This window comes from Sphaerodactylus townsendi, linkage group LG02, assembly GCF_021028975.2.
Source record: "Sphaerodactylus townsendi isolate TG3544 linkage group LG02, MPM_Stown_v2.3, whole genome shotgun sequence".
In the NCBI taxonomy this organism is placed as follows: domain Eukaryota; kingdom Metazoa; phylum Chordata; class Lepidosauria; order Squamata; family Sphaerodactylidae; genus Sphaerodactylus; species Sphaerodactylus townsendi.
Genome location: NC_059426.1, coordinates 25,214,016 through 25,232,826, shown reverse-complemented (window position 1 = coordinate 25,232,826; position 18,811 = coordinate 25,214,016). Strand labels below are relative to the sequence as shown.

The 18,811-nt window shown below is 42.7% G+C and overlaps 1 protein-coding gene across 1 annotated transcript in view; it reads right to left on the bottom strand.

Annotated features, from left to right (window-relative positions):
• Positions 1 to 18,811, bottom strand: part of TTN (titin) — a 371,903-nt gene that overhangs the window by 55,628 nt on the left and 297,464 nt on the right. Inside the window, 21 exon segments of the mRNA XM_048484469.1 lie at positions 111 to 413; positions 517 to 1,104; positions 1,211 to 1,507; positions 1,600 to 1,797; positions 3,009 to 3,113; positions 3,227 to 3,817; positions 4,381 to 4,668; positions 4,767 to 5,057; positions 5,186 to 5,473; positions 6,639 to 6,944; positions 7,463 to 7,765; positions 8,954 to 9,250; positions 9,344 to 9,631; positions 9,851 to 10,150; positions 10,759 to 11,061; positions 11,303 to 11,602; positions 11,703 to 11,978; positions 14,691 to 14,993; positions 16,408 to 16,707; positions 18,096 to 18,380; positions 18,475 to 18,795. Coding sequence (XP_048340426.1) covers positions 111 to 413; positions 517 to 1,104; positions 1,211 to 1,507; positions 1,600 to 1,797; positions 3,009 to 3,113; positions 3,227 to 3,817; positions 4,381 to 4,668; positions 4,767 to 5,057; positions 5,186 to 5,473; positions 6,639 to 6,944; positions 7,463 to 7,765; positions 8,954 to 9,250; positions 9,344 to 9,631; positions 9,851 to 10,150; positions 10,759 to 11,061; positions 11,303 to 11,602; positions 11,703 to 11,978; positions 14,691 to 14,993; positions 16,408 to 16,707; positions 18,096 to 18,380; positions 18,475 to 18,795 — 6,531 coding nt within the window.

Here is an 18,811-nt window from a genome sequence, read left to right as displayed (position 1 = left end):
TAATAATGAAAGAAAGGACCAAAAGGACATTTGTTTAGAAACATAACATAGAAAGTCATGCTTCTTATGCAATACAAAATGGTTTAACCAAGTAAAGAAACCATACTAACATGCAGCATCCTTGGTTAATACTGGTTGGGAAATATCACTTGGTGGTCCAACTCCTGCTCTGTTTTCTGCACTGACCCGGAATTCATATTCATTTCCTTCTAGGAGTCCAGTTACTTTGCAACGAAGATCTGACACCGGTTTCTTGGTAACTCTGACCCATCTCACAGCTTTCTTTTCTCGTCTTTCCACGTAGTAACCTGTAATCTCACTGCCGCCATCATCTGTTGGCCTTTTCCAGCTAATTGTGACTGAACTTTTTGTAACATTTGATGCTTCCGGTTTCCCTGGGGGACCAGGAGGACCTAGGATGGAGGAAAAATTTGTTTAAAAAACAAAAACAAAACACTAATGTTGTTACACGCTGTAGCAAATGCATATTAAAACCGATTCACTTATTCTGCTTACCAAATCTATCCACCATTTTAACTGGTTCTGATTGACTTGGTTCTCCCTTGCCATACTGGTTCACAGCTGAGACACGGAAGATGTATTCATTTCCTCTAATAAGTTTAGAAACAACATGCCTGCAGGATTCAATATTTTCAGAGACCAATGTCCATAGCAGCCGGCTAGTTTCTCTCTTTTCAAGTACGTAAGATTTTATTGGTGATCCACCATCTTCAGCAGGAGGTGTCCAGGTGAGAGTAGCTTTTTCAGAAGAGACACTGCTGACTTCAATAGGTCCAGGGGGACCTGGTACATCTAAAACTTTGACATGCACGTGCTCCTGTTTTGTGCCAAATGGATTGGTTGCAGTGATGGTATATTCACCAGAATCTTTTCTTGCTGCATATTTTATACTAAGTGTAGAAGAAGTTGGAGTTGATTCAATCTGTATAGTCTCTGAAATCTTAAAGTCTTTTCCTGCTTTGGACCACACTGAAGTTGGAAGTGGTTTGCCATGAATGCTGATAGCAGACATTGCAATGGTGTCTCCTGCTTTAACAATCAGGCCTTCTTTGACAGCTGGATCAATAACAATTGTTGGTGCCTCTGCAAAAGGAAATGGTTTCTTTGGTTAGAATTTAAAAGTGGAAAAGAAAAACCTAAATATTAATTTAAGCAAATGCAATGCATGAAGGTTAAACGACATACGCACCATATTCGTCCTTGCATATAATGGCTCCGGTTGTTTCTGATGGAGGACTAATCGCTCCAGCAGTGTTCTTCGCTCTAATTCTGAACTCATATTTTGAGCCTTCCATAAGATCTGTTACTGTAAATGCGCATTCTTGAACATTCACGTGATTTGCCTTCATCCAAGACTTGGCAGGTAGGTCGCGTTTCTCTACTATGTAGCCGATTAATTTGTGTCCACCGTCATACTTTGGTTCTGTCCAGAGCAGAGTCACTGAATTTCGAGTCACGCTGATAACTTCAGGTTTTCCAGGTGGATCTGGAAGCACAAGACCATAAAACATTAGAAAAAATGAATGGGAAGCGTATGCAAGCTCCTGACAACTTCTTTCTCCTCTTTTAGTAGCTCACCAATTGGATCTAAGGCTACAACTGGTTCGGATGGTAGGCTCGGTTTGCCAACTCCAGCTAGATTGATCGCCATCACTCTGAATTCATATTCCAACCCTTCCGTTAATCCTGCTACTCTGAAGTCTTTCATCTTCAGTGCAGTCTTGTTTGCTGGTTTCCATAAAATACTGTTTCTTTCTTTGTATTCTATATTGTAACCTATGAAAGCAAATGAACAGAGAAATATATAGCTATTATGTCAGTGCAAAAGCTCTATTGGTCTGGTTTTTTAAAAAAATCACTATTTTGATTCTATTTTTGTCTTTTTTTTGTGAGATTTGACACGATAAGTGTAAAGCATTGTAAAATACACACATCTCAGAATTATGAATATTATTAAAATTATTAAATTTATTATTACAATTATCAATATTTTCCCTGTAGCAGAGGTACTCCATGGCTCATGGAAAGACACATTTGCCAATACCATCAACCAGAACAGCTGCATGACTAACTGTATGCCCTTTGTGCCACCCTACCTAACACACACGTACTATAAGATATGATGAATATGAATGTATAGCTACAACTTTTTAAATTACCAGAGTACCTGTGAACGTGTTTGGTGGTCTCTCCTTACAGTGGGGTATCTACAGTGAGGGGAAGGGCTTGCTAGTCAGACTTACGACACATAATGTGGCCTAGACATACCTATGCCACCAGTTGCAGTCCAGGAGGGTGGGGATGCGGGAAGAAGGAGATGTGGCCAGCTGGCCACATGGTGCCCTCAGGGCAAAAACATTATATCTCAGGCTGGTGTGCTGGCAGCCTACTGCACTAGGTAGGCAGACCAGGGGCTGCAAAGGCTGTAGGATTTAAGAACAGGCCTGCACCAGCCTTGATCTTGCTTCTCTTGCTGGGATCATTGGCTTGCCCACCCACCCTCCCTGTTGTCAGGGCAGTAACCATTGGTTATGTAGATTCATTTGTTGATTTGGCCTTGTTTGCTTCCTGTTACAGCCTGGGGACTGGGCATCAAGATGTATCCTTTTGTGGGGAGGCTGTACCCGCTCACCAGCTTCCCCATTGTTTGGGGCCCCAATAAGGGCCCTGGGGGTGTGTAGTCAGTCAGCCACGTGCCGAGGTAGGGGCAATCAGCTGTCATACAACTCCAGATGCAAAGGGGATCAGGGTGAGGCCAAAGCCCACATAGCTCTCGTTTATTTGACATTCCAAAGGTTTTCCCCAACAGGAGGGCTGGGGAGGGGATTCATCCTATAGCATCTTTAATCTTAAACATTATTTTATTTATTTTTATTTTATTGGGTTTAATATCAACTGACAGAGAGTTCCACCAGGCTGGGTCAATGCTGAAAAGGTCCTGACCCTGGTTGAGGCCAGCCGGATATCATGGACTTCAAAAGAAATACCTGTGATGGGTGAGCCACCTGTCTTCTTTGGATCAGACCATGCTAGAGATACAGCATCATGCCTGACATCAGTAATTTTGGGTGGCGGTGGAGCATCAGGAACATCTAGAAAATGGAACAAATATGAAAGAGGATGAGAATAAACCCAAATTAATGTGTTTTAAAAAGCAAAAAAATAATAATGTTTTTAAAAAAGAAACACATTACATTAGGCTTACCAAATGGATGTCTTGCAATGACGGGCTCAGACCTAAGGCCTTCACCTACTCCATATTTATTTTCTGCACAGACTTTGAATGTATATTCATTGCCTTCATGAAGTCTTGTAACTCTGAATGTAGTTTTCTGGACTGCGGATGCACACGTCACCCACTTATTGTTCACATTGTCTCTCTTTTCCAGGATATAGTTGGTGACCTCTGAACCACCGTCATCTTTGGGTGGAGCCCATTTTAATGTCATCGCTTCTGCTGTAACGTCATCAAACTTCACTGGCCCTGTTGGAATTCCAGGCTTGCCAACAACTTTCATAGAAATGGTGCCTTCTTTACTTCCAGCAACGTTCTTCAGTGTGATGGTGTATTTTCCAGCGTCGTCTTTATGACAATCGCGCACCAGGAGTGTAGTGTTTACTGCTGTCGCTTCAAATGCAACTCTTCCTGTTTCAGCAAGAGCCTCGTCTTCACCTTTTTTCCACGTCACAGTTGGTGCTGGCTTGCCTTTAATTGGGATTTTTAGACGGAAAGAGCTTCCTTCTCTAGCTAAGTAACATAGGCCTGGCAGATCCCTTAAATCAAGGTCAGGTGCCGCTGTAAAACAAAAAGTGTGCAGTATGCAGTGAACTGAGGTTGAGAAAGTTCTATTCTTCTCTTTTTTAAATATAATTTTTATTGTATAGTCTGAATCCACATTACATTTTAGTATAATTATTTACATTTTTCCAAACCATACATTTCCCCCTTTTATCCCTCCCCCTAAAAATTATGTCTTAACGGTTTTTTGAACCAAACAGCAGTAAGTTCATTCTTTGTTGCCTCTTCTCTCATATTTCTTAATTGACTCTGGCTTCTCTCATCCAATCCACATATATTGTCCATATCTTCAAAATTTCTCTCTGCTTTTCTTGCCACAGTTTATTCCGTGATATTATGTCAAATATGTCCAATTGCACTTGTTCCCAAATATATTCTAACCATTTCTGGATTGTCCATTTTTTCTTATATTTTGCTATTACTGCATGTACCACTCTTATTGTTTTATACATTTGTCTATATTTTTTATCAACCCTTCCGTCCTCAGAAAGTTCTATTCTTCTCCAAACTGACAAAAAACAATGTGCCCAGTGAATAAGATAATGTAGACATTGACCTACCAATATCATCCCTTGCCACCACTGTAATCTCGCTAGGTGTTCCATACCCAGCTTCATTTTGTGCCCTCACTCTGAAAACGTATTCTTTTCCCTCTTTCAAGTCTCTGGTTGAATACTGAAGATTTTTAGACCTCATGACTTCTTGCCATTGATTTTCACCAACCATAAATTCGACACTATATGCATTAATACGACTTCCGCCATCACTAATAGGTTTTTTCCACGATAAATTACAAGATGATTTGGTGACAGCCAAAGCTTTTAAGTCTACAACTGGTCCAGGTGTTTCTAGGGGGAAAGAAAACAATGGATGAGGCTCAACAGAAAGTCAGAACAAGAGGACACCTTGAATAGCTTAACAGGACAAAACTGGGCATCGGTCTCACCAGAAGCTTTAACAGCATCACGAGTCTCACACGGGTCGCCGATGCCGTATTCATTTTCGGCAAAAACCCTGAAGAAGTAAGATTTGCCTTCTTCCAAGTTAGAGGTCCTGAAACTTGTTTTGGGACACTCTGTAGATATCGTAGACCACGATTTTCTCTCCGCATCTCGTTTTTCAACCACATAGTTCTTCACTGGACTCCCACCATCAATTAAAGGAGGCTCCCATGAAATGAAGGCAGAATCTTTAGAAGCTTCTTTTACAACCACATTAATCGGTGGCCCAGGAGTGTCTGCACGAACACAAAATAACCCTTTTAGACATTGACCAAAATGTAGACATAGTACTATCATATGTACATATCTAAAAGCTTTTACTTTTTCTTTTCTTTTCTTTTTTTGCAATAATAATTACACTTACCAAGTACTTTGACAACAATGGTGTATTCCTTTTTGCCACAGCTATTCTCCAGAGACAGGACGTATTTTCCAGCATCGTATTTATTTACATTTTCACAGCGAACAAAAGTGTCAAAATCAGTGGACTTGATGTCCAGTCCCACCCTATCTTTGATGTTAGCACCCACTTTAGACCAAGAAATCTTTGGAGCTGGACGTCCTCTTACTGGCACGTAAATCCTCATTGTGACTCCAGCACGTAAGACAAGAGCTTTCCGCAATTCAGCATCAAGCTCTCCCTCAGGTGGAACTGCATTGAAAATAAAAAAATATATACATATTAAAATAACGTGCTTAAAAGCATAACAAAAAACAGAGGAATAAAACAATTTCAATAGGTGGAGGAAGATAGGAGAGGGAAAAGAAAAATGCAAAGGAGAGGCATGAAATTGGAACTTAAGTTATATTTTATGAAGGAAAGGAAGGAAGAAGAGAGAGAAGGGACTCCTTTGAAAACTCCCTCGACTTCCCTCTCAGCTGTGAACTTCCATGCCACCTCAGTGATACTCTGGTGGCTACCTATATACTTATGAGCTAAAATTCACCTGGATGCCGCTGCAAAAGTGAGGGCTCGGCCTGCTGGCCCAGCTATATAGCCGTGCAGGCCCGCCCCTCCCAGTGACATCATGATGCGTGCATCATGACACATCACCCCTGCCACATGCAAGGGGCTTCCCATTTGCACATGCCCAGTAAGGCATGCTACATCTCGCGGGCCCTCCTGAGGGGAGGTGAGTATGCGGGCAGCCATTCCCTGCCCCGCAACGGCAGCCGAGGTGGTTCTTGGTCGCTTTCTTTTGGCCAAAATAGACTCCTTGCTGTGGTCCAATTATTGAGTTCCTTAACAGAAAAATGGCACCTTTTTTTGCAGTAAAGTCACAGCTAACTTACAGCAACATCAGTGAGATTTTCAAGGCAAGAGACATTCAGAGGTGATCTGTCATTGACCGCCTCTGTTTAACAACCCTGAACTTCCTTGGTAGTCTCCCATTCAAATACTGACCAAGGCCAACCCTGCTTAGCTTCTGAAATCTGACAAAATTAAGCTTGCCTGGGCATGACATCTTTGCAGATCCCTGTAATTCAGAAGGAGGTGAATGTTTTGTTATCTCAGGACAAAAGAGGACTAGCCACGTTTTCACTCAGAGGGAAATTTAGAATATTAAAATGATGGCTGGCATGAGAAGTTCTGCACGCTACAATGAAGGAATGGAGCAGCATGGTGTGCTAAGCCCAATATGACAGTACTTATGACATAGAGGCAGGTATTTATGGACCATGACACAGACACGAAGATCTAGAATTCATGTAGTTCAACAGAGGTTCCTTCAATCCAGCCCTGCATTAAGTCTTCTAAACTGGGCCCCCGAATCTGCACTTCAAACAACAAGCCTATTTCTCTCCAGGATACTTACATAAGATGTCTTTCGCAGTGTGCTTGTCGGGCACATCGCTTGGATCACTGTATCCAATCTTATTAACAGCATAAATGCGGAACTGGTATTCTGTGTTCTCCGTGAGCCCTGTCACAGTATACTTGGTTTCTGGCAAGTTCTTCGGCAAGTTGCACCTGACCCAATTTTCCGTATCGGCTCGCTTCACTTCGACCAGGTAACCGATAATGGGACTTCCACCATCATAGGCCGGTTTGGTCCAAGACAGGCTTATGGAACTACGGGTGGTGTCGACCACTTTGGGGAATGATGGTGGGCCAGGAGGGTCTGAGAACGAAAGAAACAGGAAGTTGCAGAGTGCACAACTTTAAATTGGCTAAAAAGCACCTGGACACCCTCACGTTCACCCACATTCACCCCCCCCCCACCTCGCTGCACACAGAGTAGAAGAGAAGAAGAAGAGTGTGGATTTATATCCCCCCTTTCTCTCCTGCGGGAGACTCAAAGGGGCTTACAATCTCCTTGCCCTTCCCCCCTCACAACAAACACCCTGTGAGGTGGGTGGGGCTGAGAGAGCTCCAAAAAGCTGTGACCAGCCCAAGGTCACCCAGCTGGCGTGCGTGGGAGTGCCCAGGCTAATCTGAATTCCCCAGATAAGCCTCCACAGCTCAGGCGGCAGAGCTGGGAATCAAACCCGGTCCCTCCAGATTAGATACACGAGCTCTTAACCTCCTACGCCACTGCTGCTCCTTAACCTCCTACGCCACTGCTCCTTAACCTCCTACGCCACTGCTGTAGATGAAGAAACAGTTCAACCAAATAAAAAGTAGATATGTTTAACTTACACTGAGGATCCCGAGCATATACTGCCTTGGACGCTCCACTGGGTTTCCCCAGCCCAGCTTTATTCATAGCAGTCACTCTGTACTCATATTCTGTTCCTTCCTGGAGTCCCGTAGCCTTTATCGTTCTTTCAATGACCGGCTTCCTGTTCACTTTTGTCCAGTTGACAGCCTTCGTTTCCCGTTTTTCAACGATATATCCAGTTACAGGGGAGCGGCCGTCATCAGCAGGAGCTTTCCAGCTCACACTCATGAAGTCTTTTGTTATGTTACTGATTACAGGTGGCTCGCAAGGTCCAGGTACATCTGTAAACATAAGCATTTCATTGTCATTGTGCACGCACAACGAAATTTACAGCAGCATTCCTCGACGCACACAATTTCAGACTCATACCCCATCCTCACTTTCCCCTTCCGCCACCCATCCCTACACAGCCCCAAACACATCAACACGAAGCCGCGGAGTTTAGCATAGCCACACCTCTAGAGCAGAAGCTGTCTCTAAGCCTCTCTGTCCTAGTTTTGATAGACCTGTATCGTCCTAGTTTTGATAGACCTGTATCGTCAAACAAGTAATTGTTTGAAATTTACTTTTTCATTCTTCAGTTTATACGACCAGCTGCTAGAGCACAAATCAGCACCAATTGATCAGAACAGGAGTTCTCACTCTTGTGGAACCTGTGGATAATTCTGGAATTTGGGGGAACAGGTTGTGGGTGTCGTAACAAAATGGATGCTATGGGAGGATCAGTCGCCAAATAGCTGCCGTGGGGACTAGGCATAATCACAAAACATTAGGAGATTTCATAAAACAATACAAGGTTCCAGGCCAAGAATTCTCATATGATGGAAGCAACAGTTTTCCAATGGGTGTTTTTTAAAGATCTCTCCTGGGCTCTTCTGAAGCGCTTTTTACTCTAGTGATGTGAAGGAAAGTCAGGACTGGCCAAGTGCTTTGGAGAAGAAACAAGTGACTGCCAGGAAATACACTAACAGGCACAATGGGACCCATGGGCGCCATTTTGGGGATCTTAGGTTTAGATGAAGTAGTTGTTGGAATAAGCAACTTCTGGATGCCTGGACACTGGGGGGTGGTGTATATCACTCTAACTGTGATGTTGCCTCTCTTGTTTGCCCTCCTTGTCTGGGCCAGGAGACCGCCCACTAACTTCCTTTCTTCCCCTTGCTGGTCTCACTTCTGTTCTAGCCTTTGACCTGAGCGCACTTTCCCACTGTAGCTTCCTCTCACCTGCACACACGTGATGGCGCGTTAGTTGTGCCCACTTGTCATAGGGAAAGTAATCTCTTTAGACTAGAGTTTCTTTCTATCTACCTTTTTCCTGGAACAAAGCTGTGAACTGGAGATGCTTGAATAAATGTAAGTTTTACCTTTTACATTTATCTCTTGGGAAGTTTCTGTAAAATGCACTCACACACACTACTGGGCAGATCTATGACTCTAAACTAAACCTAACAGTAGTAAGAGAAACTTACCATATGGATTTTTAGCCACTGCTGTGTCAGTCAAGATGGGGTCTCCTACTCCATATTTATTTTCAGCACAAATACGGAACTGGTACTCGTGTCCTTCAATCAGTTTCTCAACACTGCAGCTAGTGATCGGGACATTGGCAGTGACTTGAGCCCAGTTGGGCCTGCTTGTTTCCCGTTTGTCAACAATGTAATTGGTAATGTCCGACCCTCCATCTTCAAGTGGTGGTTCCCAAGATAACATTGCCCGATCTGTGTACATGTTTGTGATTTTAACGGAAGCTGGTGGACCAGGTTTGTCTGGAAGAACAAAGTAAAAGAGTGAAGGGAGTCTCGTGTTTGGTGCATTTTTAAAAGTTTAAATGCAGCTATTTAAATTAAACTTTCACTTACCGAGGACTTTAAGCTTAATGGTTGCTGACTTGGAACCGCTTGCATTCTCAGCTGTAATGGTGTAGTCTCCTGTCTGCTTTCTGTTTACACTGAAGAGCTCTACAGTGGACAAGTTTCTTTTTGTGGAGACCTTGACACCTTCAGCTAGTTTGAGGACTTCTCCCTCTTTCTTCCAAGTAATAGTTGGCATAGGCTTTCCAAACACATTAGCCTCAAGACAAACATTTGTTCCAGCTTTTACTGTCAGCAAAGATTTCATACTTACACCCAGTTCTATTTTTGGTGGTACTGAAAAGCAACAAAAAAAAAGAATGATAACATTGCAAAGAGCACTTAGCAACATGAAAGATAAATTCAAATACCTGTCAGGGACGTTCTAGGTCTAAGGCTTCTAGGCTGATTCTGCATTGAGCAGGAAGTTGGACTAGATGGCCTGTATGGTCCCTGCCAACTCTATGGTTCTATGATTCTACTGCTTAATATTAAGCCTATTAAAATGTTCCTTACCATTTTCTGATTGAACAGTCACTGGATCAGAAGGTTCAGAAGGCCAACTAATGTTGACAGCTGTCTTTGCTATTGCTCTAAACTGGTACTGTGCATTTTCCTCCAAACCAGTTGCAGTGTACTCCTCTTGAGGTATTTGGTGTGGAGTGGTGTTGCATCGGACCCATTTATCACCTGGCAACTTGCAGGCTTCAACAAAATAGCCAATAAGTTTGCTACCGCCATCATGTTTGGGTCTTGTCCAGACAAGAGACACGGCATTCTTAGTGATATCAATGACTTCAGGTTTACCAGGAGGATCTAAAAACAAATGAGGTCAAATTTACGCTTGCAGTTTGGGCATCTGATAGAAACAATTTCAAACGGAATGAACACACAGGATTCATTTTCTCTGACAGGCATTTGAAGTGCTAGATTTATCAATGAGTAAATACTACACTTCTAATGAAGCTTTAAACATTGAGAAGGACTAAGGAAAATAATCACCTTACTTGTAATATTTAAGGGGCTTCAATTGGCTCTCTATTAACAGCTACACACCATTCCTTTTTATTTGTATGTTTATATACTTCCACAACAGCAATAAATCACAGTGAATCCACAACCACTAATAAAAGATAGAATCAAACTATCTTATAACACAGCCCCCCCAAGAATATCATAAATAGATTATTCATAATAGAATCACATAATTCCAGATTCCCATGACATTCACTATCTTGTGATCTTTTGCAATAATATTAATTTTAATAATTTTGCATATCTTTTACTTTATTTAACCAAACTGTTTGTTGGTTGTTTTTTTTAATGTATATCTATTAATAGCAACAAGGCTGGTTTTTGCCAAAGTTTAAAAATCGAAGCTTGAATACAAAACACTGTTCCTTGAATACAAATGCTTTGCTTACCAACTGGAATTCGTGCTGTAACAAAATCAGTGGGTTTGCTAGGCTTGCTTGCTCCAGCTTTGTTCAGAGCATAGATTCTAAATGTGTACTCCAGGCCTTCAATTAAGTTTGCACATGGGTATTCTGTGGATCGCACAAGTGTATCGTTGGCTTTCACCCACAGTAAACTGTTTCTTTCCTTCCGTTCAATGAGATAGCCGGTTATTGGACTGCCCCCATCATTATCTGGCCTATCCCAGGCCACAAAAATGCAGTCCTTGTTCACCTTGGTCACATGGGCATTCTTTGGTTCGCTGGGAACATCTGCAGAGAAAGAGATGGGGGGGGGGAAAATCACCTCATCCACTGAACAATAGAAGAACTTAAACAAGGGCCCCTTCTGCACATGCAGAATAATGCATTTTCAACCCACTTTCAATGCACTTTGCAGCTGTGCAGAATAGCCAAATCCACTTGCAAACAATTGTGAGAGTGGATTGAAAGTGCATTATTTTGCATGTCCGCAAAGGGCCAAGGACAGCAGCATGATTTGGGCCAGACTTACCAAATGGGAACCTTGCAATCATCTTATCTGATGTAAGCGGCTCAGAAATGCCAAACCGATTTTCAGCACGAACCCGGAACATGTATTCTTGTCCGGGAGTTAGTTTTCCAATTCTGCAACTTGTCTTGGTGACAGAAGCAACGGCTGTGATCCAGTCTCCTCGACTAGCATCGCACTTCTCAACCACGTAGTTGGTGATGTTACTACCACCGTCTTCAAGAGGCAGATGCCAATTTAAAGTACATGCATCAGCGTCTATATCCGCAATGTCAAAGGGCGGCTGGGGTGGACCTGGGATGTCTACAGAAAGATACAAATATAAACACGGGACAATGATCATTGGTGAACATGTTGAAAACTTGTGTTGAGAATTAAGCCCCGAAGAGAAAACTGAACGTACCCATGACGATAACTCTGATTTTCTGAGTAGCTACTCCAGAACTGTTTTCAGCAGTTAGACTGTAATAATCACTGTCTTTCCTAGTTACGTCTTTAACAATGAGGACAAACATGCTGTCTGCTTTATGCACAGCCAGACGGCTGGATGTAAACACATCCTGGTCAGCTTTCATCCATTTGCAAGTTGGATGAGGTTTCCCATAAACGTGTGCTTCAATCCTGAGTTTTTGTCCAGCTTTTACATGGATATGATCGGGCATCAGGATCTTTGGCGGCACTGAAATGAAAGGAAAACACACATGTAATTCCACAAAAAAACCCAATAGCCTATATTTCTGGGTATGAACGGCATTTAGCTGATGTCATGGCTATGGTAGAGATAATTGTTTCTGTTGTGCAGATCTTCTGAAACCAACACTACATCATGACATTTTTCAAAACATAACATATTGCTTTCCTGAGCCATAGTTTTTCCAATTTCCATGTGTCTTGGAACAATTTCTCCCCGTAGAGATGTTCAATGTATTGTCGAAGGCTTTCACAGCCGGAATCACATAATCACGGCCGTGAAAGCCTTCGACAATACATAACATATTGTTTGTGAAAGAAAAATGCAGAGGCATAGGTTTAAAGGACCTTTCTTACAACTCCTACAGTTTGAGCCAAGATCAGTTCTTCCTATAATATCCTTCTCTCCCATTTTTCCCCTTTTTATGCCACACGGACTGCTAAGCAGGATGACAATAATGAAAAAAAATATGATGACCTCAACACCAGACAAAACTATGAACCATTTCAAAGTGTATAGTTAGCAGTCTAAGTGGGACAGAAGACTGTGGATGCTACCCTGAACTCCTTGGAGGAAGAGTGGGATGATAATGTGAGAGACAGGAAGAACGAGTACTATATCCTAAGAGAATAATAATAACAAAGAAGGTTCATCTCATTTTCACATAGTCACACACACACACAAAAGCCCTGAGAAGTCACATTCCTCATGACTTTGGGCACTTTCACACATGCTGTTGGATTATTAAACTTAATATTTAGCAGAGTGCGGAATAAGAGACCATGAGACAGTTGCTGTTTTTATATAAAAGAGTTTACTTACTAATAGGGAGAGTTTACATGGAAGAAAATAAAGAATAACTTTCTATCCTACAACTAACTTGGACTCATTCCGCACATGCAGAATAATGCACTTTCAAACTGCTTTCAGTGCTCTTTGAAGCTGTGTGGAATAGCAAAATCTGCTTGCAAACAGTTGTGAAAGTGGTTTGAAAACGCATTATTTTGCGTGTGCGGAAGAGGCCTTGGCTACATTGCTTAGGACCATGTGATCCCACATGGTGCCTATCTAGCAAGGCAGAGATTCACCTCTTGTGGTGATCTCAACATTGTGTGAGTGTAAGAGTCAGCATTTGTGTTCTGAGTGAGACAAAGAAACATACTTAACTTTATAACCTCTGACTACATGATTTGTCTCACATAGGCAATGCTGGGTTGGCTGACCAATTGCTTAATCAATGAACTGGCCATAAAATTCTGACCTCAGTAACTAAATAGCATGCACATAGTTAACCCCTTCATGTCTGAATTGTGACAGACACTAGCAAATCCCAACACATGCAGAATAATGCAATTTCAATCCACTTTCAATGAACTTTAACAGTTGTTTGCAAGCGGATTTTGCTCTTTTGCACAGTAAAATCCAGCTGCAAAGTGCGCTGAAAGTGCATTATTCTGCATGTGTGAAAGTGCCCTTAGAATCACAATGTAGTCCCTTTGACTTTTTCCTTGTATTTCTTTTCATTCTAAGGAGCAAGGCGTATGCTATTCTATTGAGGTAAAATTACACTGGCTCTATTCTCCAGACTCAGGACATTAGATTGTATTTTAAAATGATGAGGTATATTAAAATACAAATCAAAGTACTCTTGCTGTGCATAGGGGATGCAAGCAAGGCGTTGTTAGAAAGCTGCCTTGCAAAAGGATGCATATTTAATACTTTGCTGGCCAGAGCCAACATCTTACACTCTGGCTCCTTCCGCACATGCAGAATAATGCACTCTCAATTCACTTTCAATGCACTTTGCAGCTGTGCAGAATAGCAAAATCCATTTGCAAACAATTGTGGAAGTAGATTCAAAGTGCATTATTCTACATGTGCGAAAGGGACCTCTGTTTGGAGGGTTATAAGAAGCCATAGCAGATTCAAGAAGCAGTGAATTGGTACATAAAACAGCTTTTAGATTAATTTATAGTTCAGTCTTATGAAGAACTATTCCAGTCTAAGCCAAATGAAACCAGTAATTTTGCCCTAGGGCAGTGATGGCGAACCTATGGCACGGGTGCCAGAGGTGGCACTTGGAGCCCTCTCTGTGGGCACGTGCACACAGAGTTTGTTTTGTGTGTGTGTGGGGAGTGATTTTCATACACATATCTAGGCTGGTCTGGGGCACTGAGCACGACGTGCACACACTGCGGTGAGCAGGGAGGACTTGGCTGGTGGGCCTGGTGCCTGTGCTCTGGGTGGTTGCTGCCCAAGGGGGGCAGATAGTGCAGAGGAGGCAGAGATGCTTGAGATGCAAAGAGCAGTGCGCGCAGGACTTGCTGGAGGCTACAGCAGGCTGGCCCCTGCTTGAGTGCGTGGGGTGGAGGAAGAGGGAGCCAAGCGGTTTTTTCTAAACTAAAACCTCAGCATTCAGGTTAAATTGCTGGGTTGACACTTTGCGATAAATAAGTGGGGTTTGGGTTGCAATTTGGGCACTCAGTCTCAAAAAGGTTCGCCGTCACTGCCCTAGGGCTACTCTGCTTGCCACTAAAGGGAGCATATGTGGCAATAAGCGGATGCAAATATTTTTTAAGTTGTGACACTCACAGTTAAATATAGCTATAATTTAAGATAACATTGTTTATGTCTTGCATAATAATCTGCTGAATATGAAATACATATTAACAGAACAAGTTACAATAACCAGTTACTTACTGAGCTGCTCTTTAACTTCAAATATTCCTTCTGTTTCTCTTGGTAAGCTTACTCCTACAGCATTTCTAGCTGCCACTCTAAATTTATACTTCTTTCCTTCCTTCAGGCCAGCAACAACAATATGGAGATCTTTAACAATAGAGTACTGTGTCCAGTTATCCTCGGCTTGACCCTCTGGTTGGTATCCAATAATGTATCCATCAATTTTAGAACCACCGTCCCGGAATGGCGGCAACCATCCTAAAGTTGCACTGTTCTTTGTGATTTCAGTCACTTCCACTTTTCTTGGAGGATCAGGTTCACCTTTAGAATAAAATAGGCACATACATCATAATGTTTTTACCTGTTCCCGACAAAACACTTAGATAGAGCTATTACTGAGATCAGGATGCAGGGGCATACCTGCCAGAGGAACAGGGGGTACCCCGTCCCCAGGCTCTGCTCAGCAGGTCATGTGGGGGGAGGGTACAAAATCGTCCCCACACACCGAAGCCTGCTGCGGGCCTGCTGGGTGCACATTGAGTTGAGGAGCACCCGGCGGGCCCACAGCTGGCTGCTGCCGGGTTGCACCCCCCACCTCCATCAGGCAGGGGGGACATGGGGGTGGGAGGGGCAACCAGAGCAGTGTTCCCCCAGGCATCATTTCCCCCCAATTTGCCTTCAGGATGTCTTTCTGAGATTGGTTAGTATGACAGGTATCAACCATCTACAATCCGAATGGAGCTGGCCTTCCTTGCTCTCCCCTTTCTGCTGTAGTTAGCTCATAAATCTTTCAAATTTTTGTTTTGGGGCTTGTCAGTAGATGCTTGGGAACAGCATAGAAGACAAATTGGGGGCCTACAATGGGGAGGAACTGACTTTCCATTTTTAAGTATATAGGACCACTCTCTGCCTTTAATCAAGTCCCTCCCCCAAGTCCTTTTAACAAATAAAATCTTTCATTCTAAAGATTTAGGCAATGATTCCCAATATTGTATTAGAAATGCCAGATTAGTTTAGAAACATCCTTTTGTTTATGATGCGTATAATTGTTGCATTTATGTTTAACACTCTCTCTCTCTCTCTCTCTCTCTCTCTCTCTCTCTCTATCTATCTATCTATCTATCTATCTATCTATCTATCTATCTATCTATCTATCTATCTATCTATCTATCTATCTGGGCAGTGTACAGCAGGCCAGAAACAACATTACGTACACAGATCAAAACAACATTTCACACAATAAAATTACATTAAGTTAAAAGAATTTACAAACTCTATAAAACATAGCAGCATTAATACAGTACAATAAAGTACAACAACATTCCAAAGAATGCGATGCCCGATCCCAAGGCCGGGAGGGGGCAGCAGTATTAAGCAGATGCTATATTGGGCGTGCCAATGATGGAATGGCACGCAACACAAGGGCATCCTGGAGAGGGAATCTGCGGCCAACCTCACCAAAGGCCTGATGGAAAAAACCAGTTTTGCAGGCCCTGCAGAATTCACAAAGATCCCGCAGGGCCCACACATCTGATGGAAGGGTGTTCCACCAGGCAGGGGCCAGGGCCGTAAAAGCCCTGGCCCGGGTAGAGGACAGCCGCATCATGGAGGGGCCAGGGACCCATCACCTGATCATCAAAAAAGGATTATTTTTACTTTGTCATTATGAAAAATTGAACATTGGAATATTTTGGATTAAAATCCTCCCCCAGAATCTAGGTTAATAAATACTCACTTAGCGGATCTGTTGCTAGGATTGGCTTTGGAGTGTCCCTTGGAACACCAGAACCATATTCATTGACAGCAGTCACTCTGAAGAAATACTCAGTGCCTGGTACAAGATTAGCAACTTTGAAACTTGTCTTCTTGACATCAGCCGTAACAGTTGCCCAGGTCTTTCTGTCAACCTCACGTTTTTCCAATATATAATGAGTCACAGGACTACCGCCATCATTCTCTGGCGGCGTCCATGACAGCTGGCATGACATTTTTGTGACATCTGAGACGCTGAATTCCGCCACGGGCCCAGGAGTATCTATGAAAAAAATATCAATTCATGTTTTACTGCTAGACTACCATTCAAAATGAGATAGCAGGCGGCTTCCCTAATTTCCCTATAGTAGTCGAAGTCAAAGTCGTTTATTTACAGTCAGCAACCAGTAGTACACGATCAAGGTACATCAGTTTCAAGATACCGTTACCATAGTGTATATATAGACAAAAGAGTACTAGAAGCACTATTCAGAATGTTACATAATCTATAATCTATAATAGGAGTACTAGAATAACTATTCAAAATATTACATAATCTCTGGTATTTACAAGAAGGAATATTTGCAACACTAATATAATTATTATTGTACTTATACACAGTCAGTGACTATGTACTAAAAGGTCAACTCGCAAGAAAAGCAAGCAATAGAATACATTAATTATGACAAAAAATTAAAAATTTAGTATAGCTACACTTGTAAAGTGCCTGTGCAGTCTTGCCAAAACCTATAGAGACATTGCTAAAAACTCAGGCCCATGTCTTCTAAGGATCACAATTAATTTAGTCTTCCTCTCCCTTAACTATTCAGCCGGCAGAAGTCTCTTATTGGGCCTTTCCCCACTTACCTTAAGACCCGCGCTACTCTCCTCAAGTAGCATGGGGTCCCCAGGCACTCCCCACGACAGGGGTGGGGACAGCGCAGCCGCCCTGACACTGCCGCTGTCGCGCCCCCTCAGCGGGCGGCATCCCTGGCGCTGGAGAAAGCAGCGCCTTTTGATGACCCCGCACAGAGCGTGGGGTCGTGGGGACGCCCGGGCGCGCGCCAGGGATGCCGCGCGCTGAGAGCAGCGTGCGGCATAGGGGGGATAGGGGAGAGTGGGGAAATGCCCATTGTGTTTACAGATTAAAGAACAAAAACGGGCCGTAGTCTTAATTCATTCTCTGATGAGAAATTCTAAAGGCAGTCTCCTTTGGATGAGAAAGCATTGGGGACCTAAGGTGAATTTGTAATATTTGCTTTATTTATAAACATACAAGTAGAGTCAGATATAGACTAAGAGTCATTCTCTGCCATCCCATATCAGACTAACAGAGAGATTCTGCACCCTCAAATTTCTTCATCTTCAGCCAACTTGCAACTTGCTCCGTTTCGCAATTCCCCCTGTCTACTCCAACAAAAAACGGCCCCTTTCTCGCAGCTGGTTTGTATGTTTGTCTGAGAGACAACCTCAAGTTTGATAGGGAAATTATTCAAACACGCTCTCTTCTATCAATAAATTATCCCCCGAACATTAACTTTCATTGATAAAACATAAACTAATCCTGTGGGACCATTAATCCAACAAAGGAATGATCAAACTAGAAACCATAATAATACTAATAGTTCATTGATAAATATTAACACCAAAAGGAAAATTGTTGTTACTTACCAAGGACCCGGACATTCACAAATACAGCCTTTTCTCCAGCAGGGTTAACAAGCGTCAAGGAATATTTGCCTGAGTCATCCCGTGTAGAATTAGGGATAACACAGAAAGCCATGGTGTCAACCAGATCGACTTGACCCTTTCTGACAACATTATCAATCCCGACTCTCCGCCAGGTGACTCTAGGCGCGGGTCGCCCTCTAACAATGGCAAAAAGTCTTATGGGACAACCCGCTCTGACTGTAACTAACTTCCGCAGGCTTGCATCCAATTCAATCTCAGGAGGTTCTGGGGAAAAAAAGTATCAAAAGATCAAAAGTTTATCCTTGACCTTGTATTGGAAGAGTGCAAATAAATGTTGCATAATTTAATGCCAAATTACCAAGTATTTCTTTAGGAGAGACAGCTTCCTTTAAGTCGGCTGGTCGACCCAGGCCAACCTGGTTTTGAGCAGAAACTCGGAACTCGTACAGTTCTTTCTCATCCAGACTAGTCACGGTAAACTCTGTATGAATCACCTGTGCAGCCACATTGCATCTTTTCCATCCTTCATCAGGACCTGCCTTTTCAGTTTTTGGTCTCATTTCCACAACATATCCAATAATTGGAGCACCACCATCAAAGACTGGTTTTCCCCAACCAAGAGTTAAAGAGGTCTTGGTGCTATCAACAACCTTAAAGTTAGTGGGAGGACCAGGTGGTTCTGTAAGATAACATAA